Source organism: Suncus etruscus, chromosome 15, assembly GCF_024139225.1.
Source record: "Suncus etruscus isolate mSunEtr1 chromosome 15, mSunEtr1.pri.cur, whole genome shotgun sequence".
Taxonomy (NCBI): domain Eukaryota; kingdom Metazoa; phylum Chordata; class Mammalia; order Eulipotyphla; family Soricidae; genus Suncus; species Suncus etruscus.
The window spans coordinates 27825604-27850543 of record NC_064862.1 but is presented as its reverse complement, the minus strand read 5'-3'; the positions used below and the strand labels follow the sequence as shown (position 1 = coordinate 27850543).

Sequence of the window (24940 nt, the reverse complement as noted above, 5' to 3'; positions counted from 1 at the left end):
GATGTGAAAATCCAGGCTGCAGACCCCAACATCCATGCTGTGCCCAGACACACCTCCCAAGCTTTTGGGTCTCAGAAGACCAGCAAGTGCGGCCTGTTTTCTTGGGGAGCAGAACTTCTCTTCTCTGGGAGGTTATGGTGTGGAAATAGTTTTGAAAGGTCTCTGCTCTGAGAAAGCAAGTGTGAAACGCAGTTTGTTCTTCCTTCCCTGTTTGCAGAGGGGAGTCGGAGCTGGGGCACTGTCAGTAGCCAGAATGAGGAAGGAGTGGTTTCATCCCGCGTGTTCTGGCTCAGTCCTGTTTGTAGTGTGGCTGCTTCGTTTTACCCTCTATTTTTTTTTTTTTTTTGTGGTTTTTGGGTCACACTCGGCAGTGCTCAGGGGTTATTCCTGGCTCCAGGCTCAGAAATTGCTCCTGGCAGGCATAGAGGACCATATGGGATGCCGGATTCGAACCGATGACCTCCTGCATGAAAGGCAAACGCCTTACCTCCATGCTATCTCTCCGGCCCCTGTTTTACCCTCTAATTTCAAAATGTTTGAGACCTCAAGAGAAACTAAAGTTTTGTTTTGTGGGTGGGCTGGTGTTTGGGGGAAGGCTGAGAGGAGGCTGATCAGGAGGGCATGCTGGCTCTGGCACCCTAGTACTCTTTTACCAAACCCCACACTCTGGGGTGCTAGTGACCATCCTGCCTTAGGAGCTGAGAGGGTCCTGGCCCTTTCCCCAAGGCACTGCCAGGTCAGTGGTCCAAGAATGGCGGTGGGCGTGGGGAGGATGTCTGGGGGTGGGGGGAGCATTGGCACTTAGGAAAAAAGAAGCAATTCTAGTGATTTTCCCTTTCAAAAAGGAAAGACAGAAAATTCCAACTCAGTGATAGTCCCACCCTCACCCCATCCTGAAAGCTGCTGAGCAACTATTTTTATGTTTTCTCTTTTTATCTCATTGGCTTCTGTAAATAGTTGAGAGATGGCAGTGGCGGAGATAAAAAGCTGGTTTCAACCTGGGGAGGAGAGACGGACCCCCAAGAGTAGGTGGGGTGCCCAGGGAAGTTGGGGTCTTGCCCCATTCCCACGTGGATTGGATCATGGATATCCAGCAAGGGGGTGGAGAAGGGCTGCTGCCCGAGGTGAGTCTATTGGAGAAGCTTAAATGGGGAGCTTGTGGTTTTGGGGGGGGCAGAGTATGGAGGAAAGAATACCTCCTTAAATTTCTTTGAGGTGTATTAGGTTTTGGCCTCTGTGCTAGGAGAAATTTTATTGAGGTTCATCCCAGATCCTCCTCTGTCCTCAGGATTCAGGTGTAGGGGACAGACTTAGGCCCCAACATGTGGGCTTTTGGCCCCTCCTTGCCCTCTGCATGGGCGCCTTGTGCTGAAGGCTGGGGAAGGGAAGGAGGGAGCTAGATTTAGCAACACCCCCAACTGGCAGGGAAGGAGGGAGAAGGGCTGTGGGTGGGCACGATGCTGCTGCCTGAGATTTGGGCTGGCCCCTGTCTTCAAACTCCCAGGCTGCAGAATGTTGGGGTCCAAGTGTCTCTTTTTTTTTTTTGAAATTGAAGTTCTGTTGGTAGCCTGCCTGCCTTCCCTAATTCACTGGGAAAAGGAAGAAGGAAGGAAGGAAGGAAGGAAGGAAGGAAGGAAGGAAGGAAGGAAGGAAGGAAGGAAGGAAGAAGGGAGGGAGGGAGGGAGGGAGGGAGGGAGGGAGGGAGAGAGAGAGGGAAGGAAGGAAGGAGGGAAGGAGGGAAGGAGGGAAGGAGGGAAGGAAGGAATTTGGTCTCCTTTGTCCCAGACATCCCCGCCCCACCCTTTGCATGCTCTGGCTCTGGAGACCTGTGGTGGCCTCATGGACCCACATTCTTCCAACAGTAGCCATCTGGGGACTCCAAATGGTTTCATTTCCTTCCTCCTTTGCAATGGGCGGCTGGAGATACCTGTAAGTACAGGGGTTAAGATGCTTTCCTTGGAGCTTGAGCAATAGCACAGCTGGAAGGGCATTTGCCTAACTTGTGGCTGATCTGGGTTCTATCCCCAGCCCCAACTCTGCCAGGATTAATTTCTGAGATCAGAGCCAGGAGTAACCCCTGAACCCTCTGGGTATGTATCCAAAATTTAAAAAAAAAAGACGTTTTTCTTGCAGGTGGTTTGATCCTAAGCACCACATGGGCCCTCTGAGCACTCCCTGTTTGTTTGTTTGTTTGTTTGGTTTTGTTTTTGTTTTTAGACCACACCCAGCAGCAATCAGGGTTTATTCTTGGCTCAGAAATTGTTCCTGGCAGGCTCTGGGACCTTATGGGACGCTGGGATTCGAACTACCATTTGTCCTGGGTCTACCGCGTGCAAGGCAAATGCCCTACCGCTTTGCTATCTCCAGCCACAGAGCACTCCTGGTTATAGACCCCAAGTTCACCCCACAAAGAAAAACATTTAGGACTGTCAACTCATTCTCATCCTGACCAAGCTGGACTGGTTTTGGGAGGTCCTGTCCTCTCCCAAGCTACCAGCTACACTGTCCACAGCCCTCAAGAGTATGCTCAAAGCCTTGGGGCTGGAGCAGTAGCACAGCAGGTAGGGTGTTTGCCTTGCACCTGGCCAACTGGAGTTTGACCCCCGGCATCCCATATGGTTCCCTATGTCCACCAGGAGTGATTTTTGAGTGAAGAGCCAGGAGTGAGCCCTGAGCATTTCAGGTGTGATTCCCAAACAAACAAAAACCAGATTTCTCTTTCAGCCCTTCATGGATCTCCTCAAAGTGCTGTCCACTTGTTCTACTCAATACTGAGATGGAAAGCGAGCATGCCAATAGCTGGCTCTTTTGCTCCCTGTGCTGGAAGGCTTTGTACACACTTTTGTTGTTGTTCTTTGGGTTTGTTTTGCTGTTGGGTTTTTTTGTTTTGTTTTGTTTTTGTTTTGGGGCCATATTCAGCAGTGCAAGGCAAACTTCCTCCTTCCTGTACTATTACTCTGGCCCCCCAATTTTTTTTTTTGTGCCACACGTGGCGGCACTTGGGTTACTTCTGGCTCTGCACTCAGAAATTGCTCCTGGCAGGCTCAGGGGACCATATGGGATACTGGGGATCAAACCCAGGTTCGTCCCAGGTCATCTGCATGCAAGGCAAACACCCTACTGCTATGCTATCTCTCCGCTCTCCCAAATCTATTTTTTTAAATATAAATTATAGGACTTGGGGACTAGAACTTGATAACCACCTAAGTATTTTCTTGGCAGTAACTTCTGGTATTTGGAGTTATTTTGGAGGCAGGGAGCTACACTCAGCAGTGTTCCGGGCTTACTCCTGACTCTGAACTGAGGAGGGATCACTCCTCCAGGTGCTCAGGGCACCATATGGGGTGCTGGGGATCTAACTGTTGTATCTCACTTGCAAGCATGCAAAGGAACAACTTGTCCCTCTGAACTCCTCCAGAGGCACCTTTTACAAGGAAGGGTGGGTTCCCAACATAATTAGACTCAGTTATCTGAGTGAAGGAATGTAGGTGCCAGGGCAGCGAAAGAAAGCATCTAACCTTCTGAGCAGCCTTGAATGAATGGTATAAACAACATCCGCTAGCCAGTATTTATTGAAGCTAACAGTGTTCTAGAAAGTTCTAGGTTCCGGGGTTCAGCAGTAAACAAGAAAGGCAAAGGTTACAGCTCTCATGCCTTAAGTCAAATCCATGTTTGCATGCCCAAATTTTATGCATTCTTTTCTGAGCATTGTACGACACTATACCTTCTTGGCCACTTTCACACAAGAATGGAGTGGATGGGGCCGGAGAGATAGCATGGAGGTAAGGCGTTTGCCTTTCATGCAGAAGGTCATCAGTTCGAATCCCGGCGTCCCATATGGTCCCCCGTGCCTGCCAGGAGCAATTTCTGAGCATGAAGCCAGAAGTATCCCCTGAGCACTGCCAGGTGTGACCCAAAAACCACCAAAAAAAAAAAAAAAAAAAAAAAAGAATGGAATGGATGTTCCCTTTTGTTAGAGAGGGTCTGGCCTGAACTTGGTTTACAATACATAGTATGTAGGCCTATAGTAAGGCTATGTGGGTAATTCTGTAGTATGTATGGATAGAGGGGAGGTTTGGGCCACACCTGGTGGTGTGAAAGAATTACTCATGGGGGCCAGAGCAATAGTACGGTGGGTAGGGCATTTGCCTTGCACATGGCCAATCCAGGACTGACCCAGTTTCGATCCCCAGCATCCCATATAGTCCCCCGAGTGTGCCAGGAGCGATTTCTGAGCACAGAACCAGGAGTAAACCCCTGAGTGCTGCTGAGAAGCACTCACAGTCTCCCTCTTTGCTCAGGGATGGCATCTATCACTTGTTGCTGTTTGCAAAGTCATCTTGGAGGCACCTTAGTCCCTCCTTGTTTCCCCAGTGCCCTTCCTGTACATGCATCAGCATTTATGACAATATTTGTACTGCATTCAGTCCATAGTGATCACCTGATGGTAACCCCATCAGCTGGGGAAAGGCCATGTCTGCAGCCTTTAGAAGTTGGGGCATGTGGAGAGTGTTTCTCTAGCTGTCCAGGAGAAGAGGCCTGTTGGCCCATAGGACCCATGGCCCGTTTCTACAACTAATTCTTTTTTTCTTTTTTGTTTTTTGGGTCACACCCGGCGATGCTCAGGGGTTTCTCCTGGCTCTGCACTCAGAAATCGCTCCTGGCTGGCTCGGGGGACCATATGGGATGCTGGGATTCAAACCACCATCTGTCCTGGGTCGGCTGCATGCAAAGCAAATGCCCTACTGCTGTGCTATCTCTCGGTGTCCCCCCCCTTTCTTTTTTTTTTTGCTTTTTGGGCCATACTTGGTGACACTCAGGGGTTACTCCTGGCTATGTGCTCAGAAATTGCTCCTGTCTCGGGGGACCATATGGGATGCTAGGGATCGAATTTGAGTTGATGCTGGCTTAGCGGCTACTGCTGTTCTACCACTCTGCCGCCCCCCCCCCCCCATTTTTTTTATCTTGTCTTATTGCTGAGATGAGGACTTCCAAAACTATATTATGTAATAATAGTGGAGATGATAGATATCTTGGTTTTTGGGTCACACCCGACAGTGCTCAGGAGTTCCTCCTGGCTCCACGCTCAGAAATCGCTCCTGGCAGGCACAGGAGACCAAATGGGATGGTGGGATTTGAATCAATGACCTTCTGCATGAAAGGCAAATGCTTTACCTCCATGCTATCTCTCCGGCCCCGAGAAGATAGATATCTTTACCTCATACTTGATTTCTTTTTTGATTTTAGGCCATACCTGGTGACTCTCAGGGGTTACTCCTGGCTCTATGCTCAGAAATTGCTCCTGGCTTGGGGTCCGTCCTAGGTTAACAGCGTGCAAAGCAAACGCCCTGCCTCTTGTGCCACTGCACTGGTCCCTGGAACTAATCCTTTTTTTTTTTTTTTTTTTTTTTTTTTTTTGGTTTTTGGGCCACACCCGTTTGACGCTCAGGGGTTACTCCTGGCTATGCGCTCAGAAGTCACTCCTGGCTTGGGGGACCATATGGGACACCGGGGATCGAACCGCGGTCCGTCCTAGGCTAGCGCTGGCAAGGCAGACACCTTACCTTTAGCGCCACCGCCCGGCCCCCGGAACTAATTCTTTTTTTTTTTTTTTTTTTTTTTTGGTTTTTGGGCCACACCCGTTTGACGCTCAGGGGTTACTCCTGGCTATGTGCTCAGAAATCGCCCCTGGCGTGGGGGGACCATATGGGACGCTGGGGGATCGAACCGAGGTCCGTTCCTTGGCTAGCGCTTGTAAGGCAGACACCTTACCTCTAGCGCCACCTTCCCGGCCCCCGGAACTAATTCTTAATAATTGTTTTTTTGTTAAAGAAGATGTTGTCCCTGTAGTTGCCTTTTTGATGCATTTCACCCCAGGCCTGACTGGTCCCTGCCTATGTTTTCATCTTTTGGGCTGTTCCCATTAGTGCCTAGAGCCCTCTGGCTCTCAGGAGTTACTCCTGGTAGGCTCGGCTCAGGAGACCATCTGGAGTGCCTGGGCTTAAGCCTGGGCTGGCTCTGTGCAAGGCAGATGCCCTCCCTGCTGTGCTATTGCTTTAGCCCCTGTGCCCTGGGTTTCCTTTTCCTTCAGGAAGTTTCTCACCAGTCCTGCTCCCAGACCCCCCACAGGATTAAAGCCGCCTTTTGAGCCTGCTCTATAGAAGTCATGTCTGCTTTGTTGCTTCTGCTCAAAGATTCTATTTGCTTAGAGTAAATGCTCAGTAATTACTTGTTGGGTGCACCCTGGATGCGGGGAGCTTCCCTGAGGCGACCTCCAGCGAGCCAGGGTTCCACTGGCCACATCTCTCCCTTGGATGGCACTGCCTTGGCAGGATCCTCATAGCTATTTCAGGCCTCTTTGTTGTCCTGAGGTGCCCAGGACTTGGCGAGCTCAGGGAACCCTGTAAGGGTGTCTCGGTCAGGCCTGTGTGCACAGTGGCCATGCCTGAGGGAAGTAGGGCAGCTTGGACAGGGGCCCAGGAAGTGGAAGCACTACCTCAGGCTTGGCCACTCGGCATCCTGGCACAGGAAAGAGCCTTTCCTCATCCTGGCCCAGGTGAGCGGCTGCTCCATCTGCTCTGGGATGAACTGCCCTAGGAGGGGGCCTGGTTTTATTTGGACTGTTTGGACTTCCTGGGGGAAGGCTCCAGGCTCCAGGGTGTGTGGGGGGAGCTCTCTTGGCACTCTGCTCAGTGCGACCACCTTCCTGGAGGACCTATGCCTGTGACCCCTGTGACCAGAGTTGTGGAGCCAAGGTAGACCTAAAGTGCTTAGTTAGCTGAGTGTTAGCTCTGGCTGTTTTGCAAACTATTGTCTTCCCCCAAGGGGAAAAATGAGTAGTTCCATCAGATTATACTAGGGCCTGTGACCCCCCCAAACTGGTCACAACTCTTTGTTCTTGTGTTACATTGTTTGGGGACACACTTAGCAATGCTCAGGGGTTACTCCTACACTTGGCTCTGCACTCGGGGATCACTCCTGGCATGCTTGGGGGACCATATGGGGTGCCAAGTATTGAACCCAGGTTGGCTGTGTGCAAGGCAAGTGCCTTCCCCACAGTACTATCACCCACCACCGTTAGCTTTATTTTGTCATCACGACTCTTAGGCAAGAGAGACTAGAAAATGAAAATGGCGGGTAAGTGACCTAAGTTGGCAGAGAGGTTGGGACCCAAGCAGGAGAGCCCTCCCCCCACCTCGCTTCTCTTTGTGATAAGGATCACAAAGAGGATATCCGCAGAATGGCAGCGGGTGGGGCCCCAGAGAACATTGAACTTGGGGTATAATTCATCCATCAGGAGGCCCAGTTTGCAGTAAGGGTCTGTGCCTTCTTCAGAGCCTCTTTGCGCCCTCTCCCTGCCTCTCGCCCCTGATTGTCCCATAGCACTCTATGTCCTATTTCAATTTATTTAACTGTTGGTAAGAATCTATTTTCAAAGAGTCACTGTCTTCAGAGGATCCACAAGTAAAAGTAAACTCAGAGCAGGAGCAACAGAGCAGGTAAGGCGCTTATGCCTTGCACATGGCTGACCCAGGTTTGTTCTCTGGTATCCCATATGTTCCCTGAGCCCTACCAGGGGTGATTCCTGAGAGCAGAGCCAGGGTAAATCCTGAAAATCACCTTGTGGCCCCAAAACAAAAAATAACAAAACCGAGTAAAAGTAAACAGAGTGACAGTTCTTGTGCCTCCCCTCACCCCCTCTTTCTATCAGCTGTTCAGAAGCCTTCTCTGCCTCTATTGGCAGCAGCATGCTGAGCTAGTTCACAGAAGTGAACGCCTGGCAGCCAAGGGGCCCTCAGTTGAGCATTGCTCTTTCCTGTGCAGCAACATCTGGGAAGATGGCGACTCGCCTCTTTTTACCTGGTTTTCTCCCTGGGATCCGGGCTTCTTTACTCACTCAGTTCCTGGGTGGTCATTCCATCTTGGTCCTGTGCCTGTTACGTTCTGACTTGGGGGAACTGGTGTGTAGGAGGAATGCTCAGGTACAGAATTGGTAAGCTAAAGATACCTGCACATGGAATTTTGTTTGAACTTTTTTTTAAAATGGTGATGCTCATGGCTAACTTCTGGCTCTGCATCCAGGAATTACCGTGGTGATTCTTGGGTGCCCGGATCCAACCCAGATCAATTGTGTACAAGGCAAGTGCCTTACCTGCTGTATTATTTCTCTGGCCCAAATTTTATTTTCTTTCTTTCTTTCTTTCTTTCTTTCTTTCTTTCTTTCTTTCTTTCTTTCTTTCTTTCTTTCTTTCTTTCTTTCTTTCTTTCTTTCTTTCTTCCTTCCTTCCTTCCTTCCTTCCTTCCTTCCTTCCTTCCTTCCTTCCTTCCTTCCTTCCTTCCTTCCTTCCTTCCTTCCTTCCTTCCTTCCTTCCTTCTTTCTCTCTCTCTTTCTTTCTCTCTTCCTTCCTTCTTTTCTCTCTTTCTCTCTCCTTCCTTCCTTCCTTCCTTCCTTCCTTCCTTCCTTCCTTCCTTCCTTCCTTCCTTCCTTCCTTCCTTCCTTCCTTCCTTCCTTCCTTCCTTCCTTCCTTCCTTTTTTCTTTTTTTGTGTCATACCAAGTGGCACTCAGGGATTACTTCTGGCTCTGTGCTCAGAAATCGCTCCTTGGGGCTGGAGAGATAACATGGAAAAAGGCATTTGCCTTACATGCAGAAAGACAGTGGTTTGAATCCGGCATCCCATATGGTCCCCCAAGCCTGCCAGGAGCAATTTCTGAGCGTAGAGCCAGGAGGAACCTCTGAGCACTGCCAGGTGTGACCCCCCCCCCCCCAAAAAAAAAAAAAAGGAAGAAGAAGAAATTGCTCCTGGCAGGCTTGGGATACTTTATGAGATGCCAGGGATCAAACCCGGCTCCTTCCTGGGTCAGCCATGTGCCAGGCAAATGCCCTACTCTGGTCCCCAAATTTCTCTTATCTTTTTTTGTTTTCCTTTTTTAAAGGATGGTACTGATTTGTACTTCTCAGAGTCCTGCCAAAGAAGTGCTATTAGGGCCAGAGAGATAGCACAGTGGTAGGGCGTTTGCCTTGCATGCAGCAGAATGGTGGTTCTAATCCCTGCATCCCATATGGTCCCCCGAGCCTACCAGGAGCGATTTTTGAGTGCAGAGCCAGGATTAACTCCTGAGTGCTGCTGGGTATGACTCAAAAAAACAAAACAAAACAAAACAAAAGAAGTGCTATTAGTGTGGGTTTGTGATTTGATTAATTTGTAAATTAATACATTTTCTCATCTGATTGTTGAAAAATGGTATTTTATTACACTTTCAAAAATTATTTTTAATTTTGATAAAATAGACATAGCCTAAATACAACCTTTGTTAAAATTTTTGCTTTTGGTGTTTGGGCTACACCCAGCAGTGCTAATGGTTTACTATGGGTTCTGCTCTCAGGGATCACTCCTGGCAGGCACAGGTGTGATCTTATGGGGTGCTGGGATCAAACCTAGGTCTGTCATATGCAAGGCAAGTGCCTTCCCCAATGTACTGTTGCTCCAGACAAAATGACCATTTTCAGGTTACAATTTGGTGGCATTAATTAAAGACACAGTGTTGTACAACAATCAGTTACATTTCTAAAACATTCTTTTTTTTTTTTTTTTTTTTTTTTGTGGTTTTTGGGTCACACCCGCAGTGCTCAGGGGTTATTCCTGGCTCCAGGCTCAGAAATTGCTCCTGGCAGGCACGGGGGACCATATGGGATGCTGGGATTTGAACCGATGACCTCCTGCATGAAAGGCAAACATCTTACCTCCATGCTATCTCTCCAGCCCCTTCTAAAACATTCTTATCGAGTCATACCTAGTGGTGCTCAGGGGACCATATGTGGAATTTTTCTTTTGGCATGCTGTGTGTGTGTGTGTGTGTGTGTGTGTGTGTGTGTGTGTGTGTGTTTTGGTTTTGGACCACATTCGTGGTCACGAGTTACTCATTGTCATGCTTGGGGAACTGTGGTCTCATCCCCCCCATTCTTCCCAGGTAACTTGATCTTACCTGCAAGACCCCGCCCATACCTGGGAGGAGTCTTGGAAAAGTTAGATAAGGCTTTGACCAGAGGGGATTAAGGTCTTTTGGTGTTTTGCCAGGATGGAGGTTGGAGGTAACATGGATGAAAGAAGTAAGATGCAGGGCTAGCTAAGAATGGCATGCATAAATGGTTACCAGCCACATTTGTTGGCCAGGGCAATAAAGATGTTATCTCTCTGGAAGCCTGCTTGTGAGTGAATTCAATACCCATCTTTTTTTTTTTATTTTTTTTTATTTTATTTTTTTATTTTTGGGTCACACCGGCTGTGCTCAGGGGTTACTCCTGGCTCTATGCTCAGAAATCACTCCCGGCAGGCTCGGGGGACCATATGGGATGCTGGGATTCGAACCGCCGACCTTCTGCATGCAAGGCAAATACTTTACCTCCATGCTATCTCTCCGGCCCCTCAATACCCATCTTTTTCCTGGACCCAGACCCTCGGTTAATGGGGGATGGAGCCAGTGGCTGGGGCCTAAGAACAAAGGCCTCCATCCACCATCCACCATCCAAACCCATCCTAAGGGCTGTTTCTTTTTTTTTTTTTTTTGGTTTTTGGTTTTTGGGCCTCACCCGGCGTTGCTCAGGGGTTACTCCTGGCTCTCTGCTCAGAAATAGCTCCTGGCAGGCACGGGGGACCATATGGGACACCGGGATTCGAACCAACCACCTTTGGTCCTGGATCGGCTGCTTGCAAGGCAAACAGCTGCTGTGCTATCTCTCCGGGCCCCTAAGGGCTGTTTCTTTATAGGGAACCATATGGGATGCCAGGGATTGAACTCAGGTTGGCCGCATGCAAGGCTATTGTCCTACCCACTGTGTTAAGAGCTGCATGTGAGGCAGGGACCTTATGGCCTGTAATATCTCTCTAGCTCCTCTAGACTATTCTTTTCAGAAATGTCGTATCTCTCAATCAGTGGTTCTTTTTTTTCCTGGTGTCACATGCATCACAGTGGTTTGTGTCATTTAGCATGCTTTCAGGGGCAAAAGGCCATGGCCCATGTCAGATTTGGATCCTTTTATAGCCCTGGGATTAAAAGAGATTTCCTATCTGTCCACTTCTTCATACTGGACACCAGAGTGGTTTTCACTGCTTGCATATGGGAAGTGAAGCTGTTGTGAATGTGACTGAATGTGTTAGTATAGGTTTAAATTCTGCTTTCAGTTTTTATTCGGACTCCATCCAGAGAAACTTGTGAAGTCACAGGCCATTCTACTTTGAACCATCTTTATGAAAACATCTCCCAGTACTTGGCATTTGTCCTTCTCCCACCACGCCCACGACCGAACTTTTCGTCATACGCTTTGTCACTGCGAACTCTGGGCCATCAGTCATCCCAGGTCCAGCATGAGGCCATGACCGCTGATTTTTCTGTGCTCCCCAAGAGCAGGAGCCCCATCTATCTACGTCACTGTCCTGCCTAGGACTGCCTGCAGTGGTTCCATAAATACTCCAGAACTATCCCAAGGGGGCGAGTGGCATTTCCCTGCCCTCCTGCCAGTCCCTCCAGGGCCACTGGCTTTTTGCCCCCAACTGCGACTTTCTCCCTAACCCCTTCCCATTTTCTCCAGCACCATCTTAAGGGAAAGTGGCCTATTCATTCATAAAACCCTCTGTGTGCTGCCACCACAAGCCCCTGGCACTTTCCTGAGAAAGCGATGGCTCGGACTAAGAAACTGGGTTCTCTTCTGCAGATGTTCTCCAAATTTCAGGGGCACCTCTGACATTACCCAGCAGAAGTTGACAAACACTCCAGCCTGAGGTTAATATTCTACTTAGATATGGGGGGAGCTGACATGGAGGAAGTGTGTTCATGGTTCTTATGCTCATTAGTTGTGGGGATCGTGTCTGATGGGCAGCCAGAGCTAATCACAGTGGTACTAGGAGACTCAACAGGACCAGGGATTGAACTCAGGGCCACATATATTCTTCTCTGGGCTTCACTTCTTTTTTTCTTTTTTTTTTTTTTTATGTCACATTTTATGAAATAAACATTTAAAAACCAACAGTTTGGAGATCAGAGAAATAGTCCAGTAGGTAGGGTTCTTTCCTTTCATGGTGCTGACTCGGGTTCAATCACTAACATTCCATAGGGTCCACCAGCATTGCACTGCCAGGAATGATTACTGAGTGTAGAGCCAGGAGGAACTCTAGCACATCACTGGGTGTGACTCAAAAACTAAAAAAAACAAAAACAAAACAAAACAGATAACACCCACATAAAAGCAGTAGCCATAACTAACAACAAAACAAAGAGCAACAAAAACAACCCAAACCACCAACCCTTAATAGCCTTCACTGAAAATCATGGGTTAAAGACTTATTTCACTTTATTTTGGTATTTGGGACACACCCAGTGGTACTCAAGGCTTACTCCTGGCTCTGTGTTCGGGGATCACTCCTGGTAGAACTTTTGGGACCATAGAGGGTGCCAGTTATTGAACCCAGGTTGGCCAGGCGCTGGGCCAGTGTACCACCTGCTGTACTATATTGCTCCAATCCTTGGAAGGCCTTAAATTGGCTTCTTAAAGCCAGTTCCCCCTTTCTGTTTCTTTTGTTGTTGTTTTTATGGTGTGTGGGGAGCCACACACTTGTAGTGCCAAAGGTCATATTGGGTGATGTATATGGGGGTGTGCTGGGGCAGGTACTTCTCCCTCTGCCTCTCCCCCCCCCCCAGCCACACTCTGAGCTCTGGGGCCTTTAAACTAAGAAACTTCAGCAGATGCTCTGAGGTCACCTCAGATCTGATCACGTTATATGTCTTTCAAGGTCTTTTTGGAGGTTGGCCTCTTGACAGGGTCCCTGACCTTGTTCCTTTTTTTTTTTTGCAGGTGCCGATGGGTGAAACCCTATGTGTGGGATGAGGTGGGCGTGTGCACCATGTCATCATGTGTCTCTAGCCAGCCCAGCTGTGAGCGGGCCGCCCCCCATGATGAACTGGGAGGTGGGGGTGGCAGCCACGACAGCCAAAGGCCGTGTGAGGCCCTCCGGGGCCTCTCATCCCTGAGCATCCACCTGGGCATGGAGTCCTTCATCGTGGTCACCGAGTGTGAGCCTACCCGCACGGGGGACCTCAGCCTGGCCCCCGACCAGCCCCTGGAGGCTGAATGCTCTGAGGTCTCTCTGGAGGATCACACCTTTGCAGCCTCTCTTCCTGGGCCAGGACCCCGCTCCCTCCTCACTGGCCGCCAGCTCTCTCTGCAGGAGCCGTCCCAATTGCACACCAATGGCCGTGGGCTGCCGGTGCTGTCCTCACCTGTGGGGTCCCCACAGTCATCCCCTCGGCTGCCTCGGAGGCCCACAGTAGAGTCTCACCACGTCTCCATCACTGGCCTGCAGGTGTGTGAGGGGGGCAAGGTTGGGCCTTCCTATGCTAGACACCCTAGCTGGCTCCCTAAGCTGGCATTGTGGAGGGATTAAAGAGTAGCGCTTTAAGATTTTGTTTTGGAGCCACACCAGTGCGCAGGCAGTGCTCAAGGTTTACTCCTGGCTCTGCAGTCAGGAATTGCTCCTGGCAGTACTTGGGGGATTTTGAGATGCTGGGGTCAAAGCCAGTTTGGAGGCATGCAAGGCGAATGTCTCCCCTACTACATGATCTCTCTCTGGCCCTCAGATTACATTTTTTATAAGATACAGAAACTGGAGCCGGAACGACAACGCAATGGTATGGTATTTGTTTTGCACGTGACTGACACAGGACGGACCTCGATTCAATCCCCGACATTCCATATGGTCCCCCCGAGCCAGGAGTGATTTCTGAGGGCATAGCCAGGAGTGACCCCTGAGTGTCACCGGGTGTGGCCCAAAACCAAAAAAAAAAAAAAAAAAGGAAAGATACAGAAAATGAAGTCAGGATTATGGGCCCACTGGAAAGGAACTGGGTCCAAGAAGTGTTTCTGGGAGCTGAAAATATATTCTCTCTTAATTTGGGTCCTGCATGTGAAAAATTATACACGCACACTTACAATTCAATTCACTCTCTCTGTTTTTACTTCTCAGGACTGTGTCCAGCTGAACCAGTACACACTGAAGGATGAAATTGGAAAGGTAAATGCCCCAGTGGTCCATTGCTATCCATCTCTGACAAGGACATCTCCGATAGGATGAGGGGGGAACCATTAGAGTAGGGCTTGGGAAGCACTTCTTAGAGACTGGGCTGCATAGTGGCCTGTTGGTGGTTCCAGTAATTTATTTGTACCTCACAATTTTATTGTGTTTCTGCAAAAGCTCAGAAAGCTTTCAGGGAACTTATATTACCAGGAGGGGTCATCTATTTCTCACATCTGTTTTTGCTTTTGTATGAACTAATGGCAGTTACATTGTAAGGGCCAAAATCCTAAATGCCAACAGAACAGTGAGTAAGGGGCAAAGGGCCAGAGAGATAGCACTACATATAGCACCACCAGAAGTGATCCCTGAGCATGAGCCATGTGTAAGCCCTGAGCACAAGTAGTTGCCCCTTCCACAATAAATAAATAGCAGCATATTTGCTATTTATAGGTATGAGATATTAGAGAGTGGTAAAGGCTGTGCAAACTGCTCACACATGATAGTAAGTATGGTACTGCAAGGCCCTATTTTCCCCAAAGAAATTGAGAGTATGAATTTTTATATCTCATTTTCATATTTGTTATTGAATATTGGAACCACAATCGACTGCTCAGGGCTTACTCCTAGCTCTGCATTCAGATCACTCCTGGTCAGTTCAGGAACCATATGGGTTGCTGGGGATTAAACCTGGGTTATAGCTCATTTTCTTGTTTTTTTTTTTTTTTTTTTTGTGGTTTTTGGGTCACACCCGGCAGTGCTCAGGGGTTATTCCTGGCTCCAGGCTCAGAAATTGCTCCTGGCAGGCACAGGGGACTATATGGGACGCCAGGATTCGAACCGATGACCTCCTGCATGAAAGGCAAACGCCTTACCTCCATGCTATCTCTCCAGCCCCCATTTTCTTGTTTTTAAATGTTGGCAGTGCATTCAAGATTTGTAGATTCTTCGGGTCCTTTAAACAGAGAACATTATCAGGAGGTTGAGAAAAGGTGGGGCCAGAGTGATAGCACAGCGGGTAGGACTCTTACCTTGCATGTGGCCGACTGAGTTAGATCCCCTAGATCTCATATGGTCCCCTGAGCACATCAGGAGTGATTTTTGAGCATAGAGACAGAAATAACCCCTGAGCACTGCCAGGTGTGGCCCAAAAACCAAAAAAAATAAAAATAAATAAAGAGGGGGGCCGGGCGGTGGCGCTGGAGGTAAGGTGCCTGCCTTGCCTGCGCTAGCCTAGGACGGACCGGACGGACCGCGGTTCGATCCCCCGGCGTCCCATATGGTCCCCCAAGAAGCCAGGAGCAACTTCTGAGCGCATAGCCAGGAGTAACCCCTGAGCGTCACAGGGTGTGGCCCAAAAACCAAAAAAAAAAAAAAAAAAATAAATAAATAAAGAGAACTAATAGGGTGAAAAATGCACTTCTCTTATGGTTCCCAATGTTCCACCCCATGAGTAGAGAGCCTGAAGTAAACCCTGAACACCATCTGCTGTGCCCCCCCAACACACACACACACACACACACACACACACACACACACACACACACACACACACGAGTTTTAGAGAAGATTTGGCCAATGAGTAATGGTTCAACCTCTGTATTAGGGTCTTCATTTTGCAGATCCTAACCTCTGGATAGTGTATCACAGGCATCTCCCTTTCTCCAGGGCTCCTATGGTGTGGTCAAGTTGGCCTATAATGAGAATGACAATACCTACTACGTGAGTATCCACCACCCGCCCGCTGCACCCAAGCTTTTCCTAAGTATCACTGGAGGCTTTTTCTAGCACTTGGCCTGCTGTCAGGTTTCTTTTTTTTTTTTTTTTTTTGTTTTTGTTTTTGTTTTTGTTTTTGGGCCACACCCGGTAACGCTCAGGGGTTACTCCTGGCTATGTGCTCAGAAGTTGCTCCTGGCTTGGGGGACCATATGGGACACCGGGGGATCGAACCGCGGTCCGTCCAAGGTTAGCGCAGGCAAGGCAGGCACCTTACCTTTAGCGCCACCGCCCGGCCCCGCTGTCAGGTTTCTTAACTGCATCTCATTTTATTCTTAGGTAATGTTCATTTTGTGCATTAAAGAAGAAGTGTTCCTGGGTTGGGGAAGTGGAGGGAATGTAATTAGCTCTGGGAGAATGAATGCAGTAAGCATCCCCCACCCTCACTCAAGGCTGCCCTTTCTCTTTCCTACATGGCACACACACCCTGGCAGACGTGACACATTGCCTTGGTGGCTGAGGCTTCCGAGTCCGTCCAGCCTGGCTGCCAGTAGATCCATGGCATGGCCTCAGGGGTGTCTCGCCTGAGCTAGGTGTCAGTCACCAGTCCTGTCCCTGACCCTTACTCAAGCTCCTGTGATCTGATTCTGTCGTGGCCAGTCTGAGGGTGTCTCTCAGCTTGGGATCTCAGAAGCACCCCAGGAATCTCGTCTCCGTACACCCTGGAACTGCCTAGTTCACTGCATCATTCCAAGGCTGCCAACTATGGAAGGGAGCACTTCCCCCTTCCTGTGCTAATAAAATTTGGGTTTTTTCCCCCACAGGCGATGAAGGTGCTATCCAAAAAGAAGCTGATCCGCCAGGCGGGTTTTCCACGTGAGTTTGGCAGGCTGGGGGCTTCTGTTTGGTGCGGTGGCAGGAACAAGAACGGACAGAGGTTGCTCACTGGGGTCCCCTGTAGATAGTGGCCTTTGTGTGAATGTCTCCAAGACAGGGTGGGGCCTCCTGCTAAGCTCCCACATTCGTTTCATTTTAAGTCACTAAAGTAATATAGTAAAATGTCCAGTCAGAAAGCAGTGGGACAGGCCTATGCAATAACACAGTGGTGTAGAGCATTTGCCTTGCACAGGGCTGACCCAGGTTCCATCTCCAGCATCTCATATGGTCACCTGAGCTTGCCAGGAGCGATTCTGAGTTCTGAGCCAGGAGTAACCTCTGAGCATTGCTGGGTGTGAACCAAAAAGAAACAAACAAAAAGAAAGCTATGAGGCAGTTTCTTGGAGAGCTAGCATGGGTGCCATATATCCACCTGTGTGCTCCTTTGAGTATACCCAAGAGAATGAATAGGCAGCTGCATACAAAAGCTGACCCAAAAGGGGGTAGCAGTGCTATGCACAGTAGCCCCACATTAGAAACAGCTTGTGGGGGAGGTCCATGAGCGATGGATAAGCACAATGGGGTCTGTCCAAGGAGGTTATTACTCAGCACCGATGAAGAATGATGTAATAATTTATGTGACAACATGGCTGGCCTTGAAAGCTGATGCTAAGTGGAAAAGGCAGACATAGAAGGCTGGAGAAACGCGTGTCTGGAAGCAAACATTGATTTAGGAAATCCCCTCCCCCCACACACACTAAAGAAGGAGAGAAATGGGTGAAGGAGTCCCATCATGTAATAAGTCTTCAGCTCCTAAGAAGCAGGGAGCTCAGTGGGAAGTCCGAAAATACAAGAGTGTTTTTCCTGCAATCCCCAGCATATTTATTAGAAAGGAACAGATCACACCCATGTGAAATGGTCGGTTGTGTGTTCCACAATCCCCAGAGAGGGAGAAGGATCCCTATGTCCCCATTCCAGATAGGACAAGAGACAGGTCCAGTAGCAATTCCGACGGAGGAAATAATCCACACATGGTTGGGAAGGTATGACAGGCCAGAAACTCAAACCACAAGCCAGTTGCTCCACCACATGGAATGATGAGCCAAGATGGCAACTTCCCCTCTAGGCCTCCGAAGCAGCCTTTATTGGGAAAAACAAAGCCCATTCCCCAGGGTGGGTAAAGCACCAGATGAAAAGGTAATGGGGAAACATCTTTTTTAACATGTAAACCAAAGGAACCAATGAGAGACATCTAATTAGAAGGCAATATGAGGACCAATCCAAAGGCCTCTACCAACAGCACCCAGAGGTGGGCTTTGGTGGTCTAAACACCAGTCTAAGGTACTACATTCAAAGATGTTTCTGACCAAGGCGTAACAAGGTGTATACTGAGTGGGATGGGATCTGCTGAATCTCACAGAAGGCCACACCTTGTATGATTTATGTCAAGTGTTCAGAAGAGAGAATCCACTGGAACAGGAAACAGATTTGTGGTTTTCAGGTGCTGGGGATAAAGGGAAAAGCATGAGACTTTTGGGGATTTTCATGAAACTGTATTGGATTAGACAGTGGTGATTTTGGATTTGACAGCCTTTTATACACTAAATACATCTTTAAGTGGTGAATTGAGCAAATTGAAATGCTAGCAGAGGTATTTGAAATGCAACTACCAAAAATTTCAAAAGAACCAGAGTATCATGGGGAACACGTGTTTCCTGTGCTCCTGCCTCTCCCTGTAGGTAGCCCCAACTCTCAACTCTCTGAGGAGCTAGCTGGTAATCACGGCCTGTGGTCATGAAACCTGCTGGGGCTGTCCCGGCATAAACCGCTTTCACTAGCATTGAGCAAAAGGTCAGTTTAGGAAAGTAGATAAGAAAAAAAACCTAGGGGCCGGAGAGATAGCATGGAGGTAAGGTGTTTGCCTTTCATGCAGGAGGTCATCGGTTCGAATCCCGGCACCCCATATGGTCCCCTGTGCCTGCCAGGAGCAATTTCTGAGCCTGGAGCCAGAAATAACCCCTGAGCACTGCCGGGTGTGACCCAAAAATCACAAAAAAAAAAGAAAAAAAAACCTAAATGCATCCTGTTTCTGGAGCCTGGTCTGTCCTGCTTCTTTGAGCCCTGAGCCAGAGTCCCTTCTTGTGCTAGTGTTTCATGATTTGTCCATCGACATCTATGTCTGATTTCCTCCCATGAAAGGTGAGGATTCTTTTTGCATAACGAACTCCTTCCCTACCTCTTCCAGCTGATCACATCTGTATTCAGTTGAGCGAATTACACTGAGGAAGTGGCTCTGGGCTCTCTACCACCACCAGGTCTTTATGAACATGATGGCTGGGACAAGCAGTGGACAGACTGTCCTTGATTTTTCTCTGGCTCTTACTCCTTTTCCCCCTCTCTAAGTCCTGACTTTGTGACCTCTGCTAAGGAGATGAGGAGTAAAAGGTTTTGTCTGTTTTGAGAGATGGAAACCCCAGCCCTAACCCAAAAGGGATGGATGTGCCCTTCGATGTCGAGATTGGGGAGTCAGCCTTCAGGCCCAACTGCTTTCTCTTGCACCTCTGTGTGCTGGGGCAGGAAGGGCTCACAGAAAGCCGAGCAGTGGGTTGGATCCAGCCACAGGAGATATAGATGCAGGAAGGGTCCTTCAGCGTAATGGAGACCTCAGCCCCTCCAGCTCCCACACCAGCCTTCCCACCTTTGTGTCTTTGCAGGGGAAAGTCTCATTGCTCTGACCTGATGGTTCTCATTGCCTCCAGGTCGTCCCCCACCCCGAGGCACTCGGCCGGCTCCTGGTGGCTGCATCCTGCCGCGGGGGCCCATGGAGCAGGTGTATCAGGAAATCGCCATTCTCAAGAAGCTGGACCACCCCAATGTGGTGAAGCTGGTGGAGGTGAGGTGGAAGCAGAGGAGGGGGGGAGGTCTAGGGTCTCCTGCTAGCTTCCAGGAGAGCTGAGTTACAGTGGACAACCGTTTTATAAAATGGAATCACCTTGAATTACAAAGTTATTCATGATTGGATGTCAGGCATGCAGTTTCTCAGCACCAATCCCTTAACCTATTAGAGCAGATTCTTGAAGGATTGCTGGGCAGTTACTGCTTCCAGCTCCTTAGGCCCGGACTCTTGGCATTATGGACTCCTCATCCATCTCAAAGATGAATGCATTTACTTATTTTTTGGTCACACCCAGCAGTGCTCAGGGGTTACTCCTGGCTCTGCGCTCAGAAATCACTCCAGCCAGGCTCGGGGGACCATACGGGAATTGAATCACGGTCTGTCCTGTGTTGGTTGCATGCAAGGCAAACGCCCTACGGCTGTACCTACTAGCCCCTGCATTTATTTATTATATTATACATGTTACTGATGAAGAAATTGAGGCTTAGAGGGCTAAGCTGGCTTTTCACTTATGTGTAGTTTGGCAAAAAGGCACCTTTACACATAAGAAAATTAAAAGTCGTGTTGTAATACTTTATTTAGCAAAGAGCCAGAGTTTGCCCACAGGATATACTCTGCCAGCCTCTGCTCTGAACTACTGCTTCTTACACTGTTTTGGTTTTAGGACCAATGAGATGATTCTTTCTCTTTGTTTTGGGTCTGCACCTAGCAGTTCTCAGGGCTTATTCTTGACTCTGTGATCAGGGATCATTCCTGACAGGCTCAGGAGACCATATAGAGTGCCGGTTATCAAACCTTGGTCAGCTATGTGCAAGGCAAGAGCCTTACCTGTTGTACTATGTCTCTGAACCTGAACTGGATTCTTTTTTATTTTTTTTTATTTTTGGTTTTGGTTTTTGGATCACACCCAGCAATGCTCAGGGGTTACTCCTGGCTCTATGCTCAGAAATTGCTCCTGGCAGGCTCGGGGAACCATATGGGATGCTGGGATTTGAACCACCAATCTTCTGCATGCAAGGCAAATGCATTACCTCCATGCTATCTCTCCAGCCCCTGAACTGGATTCTTTTTTTTTTAATTTTTTAATTTTTAATTATGAGAACAAAGATGCAAAGAAAGAGGACAAGGTAAAGTTACAGTGGAAGGACAATCACCCATAACATAATTCTCAGAAGAAGTCCCCTTGCTGTTATCTTAACTTTGAACTTTCAGCCAAAGAACATTAAGATAAATAAAACAGAATCTGTGTACAGTTACTTTGTCCCTCAAGTCCCCAGATTGTAACACATTATAATATTTCTTAACAGCACACAAGGCAATCTAAAGCCATAAAACTTATGTAACTCCTTAAACATTAGAGGCATAGTATTTTTTACATTTCCATGTACATACATATTAGCTTAAGTTAACCTCAAATTATAAAGTGGGTTTTTTTTTAAGGATTAGAGTCAAAGGAGCACAGTAAAAACGGTGTTAGAGTGGCAATTGCTGTTTGCATAGGCCCACCAAAATATGAGAGGCATGGAAAGGAATAACCTTGGCCTAAATACAAAGAGACCCTACCCCTGAAGTTTCCTGGCATAAGACCAACTCTAGGCTCCAGGCAAGTTAGATCGTCCAATCCAAGACATTGTCCGTAGTGCCAGCACACTTTTCACTGAACTGGATTCTTTTAACAATGAAAATACTCCAAAATTTTTGCTTATAGTGGGGGCTGGCTCGATAGCATAGAGGGTAGGGCATTTGCTTTGTATGTGGCTAACCAGATTCAATCCCTAGCATCTCATATAGTCCACTGAACCTGCCAGGAGCAAATTTTATTTGTTTGTTTTTGGGCCACACCCGGTGATGCTCAGGAGTTACTCTTGGCTAATGGCTCAGAAATCACTTCTGGCTAGGGGGACCATATGGAACGCTGGGGGAATCAAGCCACGGTCCATCCTAGGTTAGCGTGTGCAAGGCAGACACCCTACTGCTGCGCCACAGCTCTGACCCCAGGAGTAATTTCTGAATGCTACCAGATATGGCCTAAACCTCCTACCCTAAAAGTTTTTGTTTATGTGGGTTACCTTTATTACTTACTATCTTTTTTTTTTTTTGGTTTTTGGGCCACACCCATTTGACGCTCAGGGGTTACTCCTGGCTATGCGCTCAGAAATCGCCCCTGGCTTGGGGGGACCATATGGGACGCCGGGGGATCGAACCGCGGTCCTTCCTTGGCTAGCGCTTGCAAGGCAGACACCTTACCTCCAGCGCCACCTACCCGGCCCCTATTACTTACTATCTTAGAATTTAAATTTGGGAAACCTGGGGGCGGAGCGGTGGTACAGGCTTCTGCCTTGCATGCGCTAACCTAAGACAGACCAAGGTTCAATCCTCCAGTGTCCCATATGGTTCCCCAATCCAGGAGCGATTTCTGAGAGTATAACCAGGAGTAACCCCTGAGCGTCACTGGGTGACATCACCCAAAACAAAAAATAAATAAATAAATTTGGGAAACCTAAATTATATTCACTTAAAACAACATAAGATTGCTTTACATATAACAATCTTATGATATAAGATTAAAATATTCACTAAGTCAACGTAAGTCAACATATGATATATAATAGGATTAATATATGTGTGTATATATATATTTGGTTTGGGGCTACTTCCATGGTACACAGGACTTATTTCTGGTTCTATGCTCAGGGGTTATTCTTGGCAGTTCTTGGGGGAATTGTCTGCTGGAGGTCATGGGCTTTGTTAGCTGTTATTTTGAACAAAGACTTGTCCCCTTCAAATTATTTCTGAGTTTTTCAGACCATGGAGTGTTGACTTAAAGGTATTTTTCAGACTGGGAGGATGTCACACTGCTGGGGGAGTGGAGACTCCAAGCTCTTCCTTTGTTTGGTCTTTGGAGCCACACCTATGGTGCTTGAGGCCTTCTCCTAATACTGCTTGGAGGGTTGCACTGGTGTTGTGGGGAGATTGAGCCCCCTCCTGTGTGCTCAATCCTATGAGATCTCTCAGACCTCTTGTTAGCTGTGCTAACGGTCTGCCCCTTACCTTGAGGCTTCCAGCCCTTTAGCTTCTGTGCTGCTCACATCTCTTCCCTTCCTTCTCTGCCTGGCTATGCCAACAGGTGCTGGATGACCCCAATGAGGACCATCTGTACATGGGTAAGTGTCCTTGCCTCCCACCAACCCCGGGCATTCTCTTGAGGCAGATTCCCGAAGGCACCCCTTTTCCAGTCAGTCTAGCTGGGGTGTATGATGAGCTACACAATAGGTCTCATTGTGCCTCCAAGCCAGAGATGGAGTCCTGGTGGAAGGGAACCTTCCCCCACTTGCCCCATTCCCAAATCTGGCTTTCTTGTTCATTCGAGACCATTTCTGCTCACCTGATAGGACCCTGGTTTCCCCCTCAGCACAGGAAGCAGTGATGAGAGAGAAGGGATGAGGGTCTTACTTTAGGAAGCTGACATTCCAATTGAGGGGTACAGTCACCCACTCAGTAAACCAGATGATTTCAGACAAAGCAATGGTAGGAGAGAGGGCTGGGGACCACTGCAGCTAAGAAGTAGGGATCAGTGCTCACTTCGGCAGCACATATACTAAAATTGGAATGATACAGAGAAGATCAGCATGGCCCCTGCGCAAGAATGACACGCAAATTCGTGAAGTGTTCCATATATATTTAGAAAAAAAATGTAGGGATCAGAGCTAGCTTCATAGCACAGCAGGGAGGGCATTTTTCTTGCATGCAAGTTGACCTGAGTTCAGTCTTCAGCACCTCATATGGTTCCTTGAGCACTGCCAGGAGTGACCCCTGAGTGCAGAGCCTGGAATAAGCCCTGAGCATCACTGAGTGTGGCCCCAAAACAACAAAACAAAACAAAAAGTGGGTAATATACCTCAGTGGCAAAGCATTTGATTGCAGAGGAGGTGACTGGTTAGTCCTTCAGGGCAGTGCAGGGCCTCAGGCCCATTACATTTGGGAAAAGTGTCCAGGCAGAGGAAACAGCAGGCACAGAGCTCTGAGGCATATGAGAACACAAAAGTATTTGCAGAAAGTGGGAGAAGGACAATAAACTGGGGAGAGTGTGGCGTGAGGACAGGAGCCTGGGAGAACATGGGGGTCCACCAAAAGAGCTGGACGCTGCATCTGGAATTGGAGCAACTCCGGTGTGTACTTAGTGACCTCATTTGTTAAAAGTATGGGGATGGACAAGACTAATTTAAAACTGAAATGGTCATTGGTTCCCTTGCCAGGGAGCTTTTGTTCTTTTTTAGTTTTGTTTTGTTTTTGGGCCACACCCGGTGACACTCAGGGCTTACTCCTGGCTCTGTGCTCTGGCTTGGGGGACCATATGGGATGCTTGGGGATCGAACTGAGATTCGTCCTGGGTCAGCTGCTTGCAAGGCAAATACCCTACCTGTTGTACTCTCTCTGTCCCCATTTTTAAAAAAGAAACATTTACTCTGAAAGGTAAACATTATAGAATTTTAGTATTTTAATATTTCTCAAAATGTAATACCATCTTTAAATAAATTTTAAAATATAGACATAATTAACCATGGTATAGAAAAAACTATCACCACACTCAACTCATTAATTCACAGATATTATTTGGGATAAGAATAACATTCTAGGGAGAGATAGCATGGAAGTAAGGCGTTTGCCTTTCATGCAGGAGGTCATCGGCTCGAATCCCGGCGTTCCATATGGTCCTCCGTGCCTGCCAGGAGCAATTTCTGAGCCTGGAGCCAGGAATAACCCCTGAGCACTGCCGGGTGTGACCCAAAAACCACACACACACACACACACACACACACACACACACACACACACACACACACACACACACACACACACACACACACACAAAGAATAAAATTCTAAAAGTGAAGTCACTTTTAAAGAAAATATAAAACAAGTAATAAATAGTTTATGTGGAACCTAGATATGGCCAGGTTATAAACTTAATAATAAGCAAATGAGCAAAGTTTGGGAAAATCAGCAGAACTAACAAAATGCAGATGACAATGGTTTTCAGTCTTTTTATGCCCTAACTCCCTCCCACAGAACCCCAGCCCTGACTCCCCATGGCTTGGCCTGTTTCTGAAGTGGTTTGTTCAGTCAGCGAATATGACCAGTTGTCAGACCCTGCTTTGGCTTCTTTTTGATTTTTGTTTTTATTGTTTTTGTTTGGCTTGGTTTAGTTTTGGGCCATGGTGGTTGCCAGGGCTTACTCCCTGTGTTCTCAGGGAGCACTCCTGTCAGACTCAGGGACATTTGGGGTCCCAGGAATTGAAATTCTGTTGGCTATGTGGAAGGCAAGAATCTTATCCTCTCTATACTATTGCTCTGGCCCATGATTTGGCTTCTTCTTCTTCTTTTTT

General features: G+C 48.0%; 2 protein-coding genes and 1 non-coding gene across 3 annotated transcripts in view; all 3 read left to right on the top strand.

The window, feature by feature from the left end:
* The window catches only part of ANAPC5 (anaphase promoting complex subunit 5), an 82041-nt gene extending 69065 nt beyond the window's left edge, over nt 1-12976 (top strand). The window contains exon 18 of the mRNA XM_049788785.1: nt 12850-12976. The gene's annotated coding sequence lies outside the window, so the exon portion shown is untranslated. The remainder of the gene's footprint in view (nt 1-12849) is intronic.
* CAMKK2 (calcium/calmodulin dependent protein kinase kinase 2) overlaps nt 12899-24940 on the top strand; it is a 30691-nt gene continuing 18649 nt past the window's right edge. The window contains exons 1-6 of the mRNA XM_049788814.1: nt 12899-13357; nt 14018-14065; nt 15734-15787; nt 16606-16657; nt 19417-19550; nt 22681-22717. Coding sequence (XP_049644771.1) covers nt 12899-13357; nt 14018-14065; nt 15734-15787; nt 16606-16657; nt 19417-19550; nt 22681-22717 — 784 coding nt within the window. The remainder of the gene's footprint in view (nt 13358-14017; nt 14066-15733; nt 15788-16605; nt 16658-19416; nt 19551-22680; nt 22718-24940) is intronic.
* Nucleotides 23128-23234, top strand: LOC126031623 (U6 spliceosomal RNA). The gene has a single exon (XR_007503456.1). It is a non-coding gene; the product is annotated as a U6 spliceosomal RNA (small nuclear RNA).